Source organism: Hylobates moloch, unplaced genomic scaffold, assembly GCF_009828535.3.
Source record: "Hylobates moloch isolate HMO894 unplaced genomic scaffold, HMol_V3 SCAFFOLD_11, whole genome shotgun sequence".
NCBI lineage: Eukaryota > Metazoa > Chordata > Mammalia > Primates > Hylobatidae > Hylobates > Hylobates moloch.
The window spans coordinates 43,273,569-43,280,938 of NW_026652286.1; the positions used below are offsets into that span (position 1 = coordinate 43,273,569).

The 7,370-nt window shown below is 42.4% G+C and overlaps 1 protein-coding gene across 1 annotated transcript; it reads right to left on the bottom strand.

Moving 5' to 3' along the window:
* Positions 1–2,144: 2,144 nt before the first annotated feature.
* On the bottom strand, positions 2,145–3,246 carry LOC116814274 (RNA polymerase II subunit A C-terminal domain phosphatase SSU72 like protein 2). The gene has a single exon (XM_032761518.2). The coding sequence runs from the start codon at positions 3,142–3,144 to the stop codon at positions 2,560–2,562; it is 585 nt and encodes a 194-aa protein (XP_032617409.1). The 5' UTR covers positions 3,145–3,246; the 3' UTR covers positions 2,145–2,559.
* Between the last annotated feature and the right edge of the window lie 4,124 nt (positions 3,247–7,370).

Here is a 7,370-nt window from a genome sequence, read left to right on the forward strand (position 1 = left end):
AGAGCCCAGTAGAGGCTCCTTAGGATGTGCCTGCTGTGGACAGCAACTACCACCAGGTCAGCCTGTGATCACACAAGCACTATGAAAACATATAATACCCCGAAGAAATTCGCCCTTCTGAAGGAGGTGGAATAAACCAAAACAGACGTGAAAATGCCACTGGAGGTTGATGGCCAAGTGTGTGCACCACTATGCTGACAAAGTAACAGCCAGAAAAGAAGATCAAATGGAGCAATGTAAATCTTAAGTAGAAAAGAGAAGCCTGAAGAGGACCTGTTAAGCTAAGGGTGGCCATTTGGTACTTTGAGAGTAAAGAGGATTTTGCTTCTGGGAGGCAAAGAAGAGAGGTTAAAGAGCTCAATGACTGGGGCCTGGTCTATGGGTGAAATTGTGGGTACCTGAGTAGTTGCTTGTCTACTCAACCCAATCCAGACAACTTCTCAAATGCCTCATGAATGTTCTCCTGTCTCCGTCCAGGTATCTTCAGCATCTCAGAGAATTAACTTCCATTGCCCTTCTTTGTGTTCCTGAGAGAGTTACCCTTATTCAGTGTATTTTAAAAAATCATCTCTCCGGCCGGGCGCGGTGGCTCACGCCTGTAATCCCGGCACTTTAGGAGGCCGAGGCGGGCGGGATCACGAGGTCAGGGGATCCAGACCATCCTGGCTAACACGGTGAAACCCCGTCTCTACTAAAAATACAAAAAATTAGCCCCACCACCAAAACTTTCACTTATATATTTGGACCCAGCCACCCTTAAAGTCAGAAATCTGAGAGTGATTCAAAAGTCCTCCTTTTCTCATCAAGAAGTCCTCTCACGTCAGCTCTAACATTCCTCTCCCATGTGTCCATTCCTCTGCCTTTTCACAGACAGTTCTCTCCCCGAAGCTTCCAAGCTCTCCTCTGCGAACTACTGTAACAGCTGGGTTCCCCACTTCCAGCCTTGCCTCCTGCTACCTACACTGCAAGAGGAAACAGAATATTTTCTTAAAACATTGGAAGTTTCTGATACCAAGAATGTGGAAGTTGTTACTACCAAGATGAAGTCCACTATCGTCAGATCCAGGTGAAGTGGAGCTGGAGGGTCATGAAGGAGGGGAGCCCATGCTTGTATATCTGAGATAAGAACTATCACAAAGACTCCCTAAAACCCACAGTAGATTATGGCACATCCTGCATGCTTTACACCATCATCAGGTCTTACACACTTGGCTCATTCTGCGTGTTCACACATATCTCTGTAACTGCAGTGTCTTCAAGGCTACAGCATTCCAGATAAAACGTTCTCGCAAGAATACATGCCTAGCAATGGCTGTCTCCACCAATAAGCTAACACCAACTCCTGCAGTCAGCTTCTGTGACCAATAAACTTTGTTTTAAACTAGTTTCTGTGGACTTCTTTTTGCCTTTAAAAGTTTCCCCTTACCCCAACCTCTCAGGATGCACCAACGACTTGTTGTACCTGGTGCATTCTTGTTTGCAATCCTTCGTTTAAATAAACTCATTATCTTTTGAGAGCTAATCTCTGCTGTTATTTGAGGTTGCCATAATAAGTCTAGTTCAATAGATAACACGTAAATTAACTCTGAACGACTACTCCTGATCTATTTTTTCTCCTGTTAGTGAACATGGTTTAGTGACACTACCAAGGATTGTGAAAACTGTTTCGCTTGTTTCTCCTTGAAAACATCATTAGGTTTATCACCTTATGTTCTCAATGTTCATACCAATGAACATTTTAAACTTAATAAAACTTTCACTATGAAAGATCCCTTTTCTTCCGTGTAATTCATAAGGTTTAAACAAAAAAGCATGTCGCTTAGTGGCTTGAAATCCATCCCCCAAACAGAAATAAGAATATACTTTTTATTTACATTTTTTATTTCATTTAATTTGATGACCTATTCTTTGAGCAGATAATTCCAAATTTTACAATAATACGTAGTTCATTATCCAACTTGGATTTTACCTATTAAAGTCAGCATTAGTAAAAAAGATATAATCTGTATGTAAAAATATTTGTCTGTTCAAACATGTAATATCATACTCTTATTAAAGAAGAACAACATTGAAGTTAATATACCACACTCCGTTGGTCTCAACTAACTCCAAAAATTTAAAAATTAAAAAAAAAAACACTCAAATTGAGAAAAGGAAGTTTGTTGAAAAGGTGCTTATCTATACAATGTTATTTATCTACTGAATACCCTTAAACGAATCATTTTTCCAGCAGTCCATTATCGGCTCGGCGTGCTCATCTGGAAAATGCAGTCATGGTGGGATAGCTTCCTTGTTGAATGGTATAAGCATTAAATTAGTTATCCTATGTAAGGCACCTAGAACAATGCCAAGCAGTTTTCAGTGCTTTTAAAACTGTCCGTCCTTCTCATTTCCCATAAAATAGTTTCTTGGTGATAGTCTCTTTCCAGGTGATATGTACAAAAGTAATACAAACAGCACTCAGTGGAAGGTCTTTGCAGATGCTTCTCACAATAAATCTGGACTAAAGTCCCATGCCTAAGTTCTTACTGAGGAAGGGGACAAAGCCAGCCCAGATCTTCAGTAGAAGCAGACGGTGTGAAGAAAGCTTTTTCCTGCCTTCTCCTCCATTTGCAACAACAGCTCCTCCAGATTGTCTTCCATGTCGTCTGACTGCTGCAGGCACTGGCAAATCTCACAGATGAGGAAAGCTCCCAGGGTGGCATCTTCCAGGGTGTCTTCGATGTCCATGTTGATCACGTGCACAGGCTGAAAGGTCTGCTGTTCTCTGGAACACAGATCTTCCACCACTGTGTCATAGACACTCTCCTCACAGGTGAAGATGACATCAAAGAAATCCGTGCACTCCTGAAATCTTTCTGGACCGGGCTTGATTCTCTCATTTCTTCCCAAGATGTGTAAGATTCCGTTGTGGGTGTAGCATTCTCTATCTTTCCTGAGGAGGTCATTGTACATCTCCTTATATGTTGTTGCAAAATCATAAACTACAGGACGATTGGGTCTTGGTCCTGGTAGCCTCACATGAGATTCAGTTCCAAAAGACCGGACACTTAGGCCTTTTTTCCTGAGGATGCTGTGGGCCTCCATGCTCCTGTTGACGTTGCTCACGCACACCACAGCCACCCTGAGTGGGGAGGAGAGCATGATGGCGGCCACTGGGAACCACAGAGACACGGGCACCTCAGCTGCTGCAGGGACTCTGAGCCGAGGAGACAACCACCTATACCCAGGTCTTCCAAATGAGCTAATGTGGCGGCACAGGAGGCAGGTTTATATTGAGTCGCCTTAATTAGTGGGTGGAGACTTCATGACTTCTGGATTGATTAGGTTGTGATAATGGTCTCCTAAGTCATCACAAGAACAATCAAGATGATCAAATTACCTAAACCAGTAACTCTCAACAAAGGTGGCACCACCCAGTCCGGATTCATTTAAAATCTGGAGTCTGCTCTGGTGGTTCTCCTAATGACTGGGGGCTGCTATTGACAACGGCCAAGACAGTTAAGCTACCCGCAAGCATGTCATAGGACTCTCCAGTGACCTTCAGACACGAAATTGGATGATAAACATGTTGACAATTTCCAAGGCTGTACCCTATTTAATTATAAATTACGAGTGTTGTTGCTTGTTTTAATTTTCATAACGTTCGAGAAATGCAACTGCATAAATCACAGGACCATTGTATATAGTTCTGTCCAGAAATTCACAAAATTTTACACCAATACAAAAAAATCCCATTCTCAACAACATATCTGCCTATGGTGTTTTAAGAGTTATGCAACACAACATTTTCTGCATTTGATGTTATTGAAATCATAATGATTCTTCAGGGAATGCAGGAATTGATGCAGTCCTCTGCCTCCAAGTACAGCTGAGTTCGAGCTTTTCTACAATTAAACGCAGTGTTTAGAATTTTTTTAGTACTTGTATAATTTATCAAGAAAATAGAAGAGATTTTAAAATTATGAATGGGGTTTCAAAAAATAAGATAATCATGTCACTTTTGGATTGATTAGATTACGATAATGGACTGCTAAGTAATGGCAAGAACAATCAAAATGATTAAATCCCTAATTCAGTAACGCTCCACAAAGGTGGCCCCACCCAGTCACGACTGGTTTATAGGTGAGCTCTGTTTGCTGTCGCTCACTGATTTACCAAATATTGGGTAAATAACAATCTTTTTTTTTTTCGAGGAGTCTCGCTCTGTCACCTAGGCTGGAGTGCCATGGCACAATATCGACTCACTGCAACCTCTACCTCCGAGGTTCAAGGGATTCACCTGGCTCAGCCTCTCAAGTAGCTGAAGACTACAGGCACGCGTCACCACACCCGGTTAATGTTTGTGTTTTTAGTAGAGATGGGGTTTCACCATGTTGGTCAGGCTGGTTTTGTACTTCCGACCTCAAGTGATCTGCCCGCCTCAGCCTCCCAAAGTGCTGAGATTACTGGCATGAGCCACCTCACCTGGCCCAATTTTACTTGTTTTTATTAATCTTTCTTAAATGTGTGTATAGCTCACATTTATTTCAATATAAATCAGACCAGAGACATCAGTTTTGTCCTTGATGCAGGGATAAAATCCATCTATAAAGCAACATATTTTATTTTTCTATGTCCCTCTTAAGGTGATTCTTACATGGCAAATACAGCAGGTTCTCAAATAACATCTTTTTTTTTTTTTTCTTTTTTGAGACACAGTTTTGCTGTCACCCTGGCTGGAGTGCAGTGCTACCCTCATGGCTCACTGCAGCCTCAAACTCCTGGGCTCAATCATTCCTCTCATCTCAGCCTCCTGAGTAGCTTGGACTACAGGTGTTTACCACCATGCCTGAATAACTTCTGCATTTTTTGTAGAGGATGGAATTTTACCATGTTACCCAGGCTGGTCTCAAAAGCCCAGGGGCTCAAGTGATCCACCCGCTTCAGCCTCCCAAAGTGCTGGGATTACAGGCATGAGCCACTGTGCCCAGCCTCAAATAATATCATTTATTGTAATATTAATTAAAAAAATGGACTTCTGGCAGGCCAATGTCTGCGTGGGGTTTGCATATTCTCCCCATGTCTGTGTGAGTTTTCTCTGGATACTCTTGTTTCCTCCCACATCCCAAAGATGTGCACATTAGATGAACTGACATCTCTATGGTCCCAGGATGGGGGTGTGCCCTGAGCCCCGGATGGGGTCCTGTGGAGCGTTGGTTCCTGCCTCACACCTTGAGCTGCCGAGATAGGTTCCAGCCACCTGCCACTCTGAACTGGAATCAGCGGGTTGGAAAATGAATGAATACAAATTATTGGAAAGTAAAAATTCACAAAACATGTGGTAGTCATACAAATGCAAGACAATAACGATGAGAGTACAAAATAGATCAGCCTGCCGTGTCTGTCATTATTGATTTTTTAACAGTGTAGTAGTAGCAGGAGGCGCTCCTTACAATTTTTTCTTTGCAAACATTTATTCCTTGATTTAACTTACCACAACTACGACCGCCATCACTCACTGATTCACCAAAAATTGGGTGAATTTTAATAGGTTTTATTAGGCTTTCTTAATTGTATGTACAGCTCACATTTATTTCTAAGTTTAATATTCTGTGTTGAATCTTTATTTAGAAGTTTGGTGATGTCTTTGTGACTCTTGTTCATATGAATTAGCCTATGATAAAATTAATTTTATTATACAGCATTTCACTTGAAGTCATCGTTTTGGGCGCGGTGGCTCATGCCTGTAATCCCAGCACTTTGGGAGGCTGAGGCGGGTGGATCACCTGAGGTCCAGGGTTCGAGACCAGCCTGGCCAACACGGTGAAACCTTGTCTCTACTAAAGAAATACAAAAAATGTGTCAGGCGTGGCGGCAGGTGCCCGTAATTCCGGCTACTCCGGTGACTGAGGCAGGAGAATTGCTTGAACCCGGGAGGTGGAGGTTGCAGTGAGCAGAGATCATGCCATTGCACTTCAGCCTGGGCGAGAAGAGTGAAACTCTGTCTCAAAACAAACAAACAAACGAACAAACAAACAAACTAGTAAACACCTTAAAGTTTCTCAAAGTATGTTCTCAGACTAGCAGCATTAGCAGTAATTGGGAACTTGTAAAAAATGAAAATTTAGACCTCAAACCACTGAATCACAAACTCCAGTGGTGAAGCCCAGAGATTTGTGTTCTTTCCTTCACATTCCTATCAATCGTTGTTCAGGTTCACATAAGAGATAATGTTTGGAACGTCTTCTCTCAAGTAGGTTTCTCTGTTGGGGGACACAGGAGACAAACTGTCTGAATTGCCGTGTATCTTTCCTTCACCCTGGCAGAGGGGCCACATCCCGGCTGGGTACAGGATTGTTGGGCTGTAGTCCTGTCTGTCAGTAGTCCTTAACTGCTGGGCCACTGTCCGTTCCAGCATTGGAGATAAAAAAAAGTCTAATCCCAGCATCTTTCTTCTTCTGTAGATAATACGTTCTGTCTCTCTATATATTTGTTATACTTTAAGTTCCAGGGTACAACGTGCAGGTTTGTTACACATGTATACGTGTGCCATGTTGGTGTGCTGCACCAGTTAACTCATCATTTACATTAGGTATATCTCCTAATGCTATCCCTCCCCCCTCCCCCAACCCCACGACAGGCCCCGGTGTGTGATGTTCCCCTTCCTGTGTCCAAGTGTTCTCATTGTCCAATTCCCACCTGTGAGTGGGAACATGTGGTGTTTGGTTTTCTGTTCTTGCGATAGTTCGCATGACGGAACTAGAAATACCATTTGACCCAGCCATCCCATTACTGGGTATATACCCAAAGGCTTATAAATCATGCTGCTGTAAAGGCATATGCACATGTATGTTTACTGTGGCACTATTCACAATAGCAAAGACTTGGAACCAACCCAAATGTCCATCAGTTTTAGACTGGATTAAGAAAATGTGGCGCATATACACCATGGAATACTACGCAGCCACAAAAAAGGATGAGTTCCTGTCCTTTGTAGGGACATTGATAAAGCTGGAAACATGTTCTTTTTAACTGGATGTTTGTAAGATTTTTCTCTTTCTCCTTAGAGTTCAAAATTTTTACCAGCAGATGCCTCAGTGTTTCTTATTTCTCTTCACTCTAGTCCAGTATTTCTCCATTTTTTCATCAATCCCCACTTATGGAGCCTTTTAAGACACTTTTTCCTAATCGCCGTCTCATAAAATTTTAATAGTAATCCCAGCTACTTGGGAGGCTGACGCATGAGAATCGCTTGTGCCTGGGGGGTGGAGTTTGCAGTGAGTCAAGATCATGCCACTGCACTCCAGCCTGGATGACAGAGGCAGACTGTGTCTCAAAAATAAGTAATAAAAAGGTCTATTAGATCCATTTGGTCCAATATTGAGTTT

What these genes read in the sequence shown, in the direction of transcription:
- LOC116814274 (XM_032761518.2), bottom strand. Translation starts at nt 3,144, where the DNA reads ATGCTCTCCTCCCCACTCAGGGTGGCTGTGGTGTGCGTGAGCAACGTC.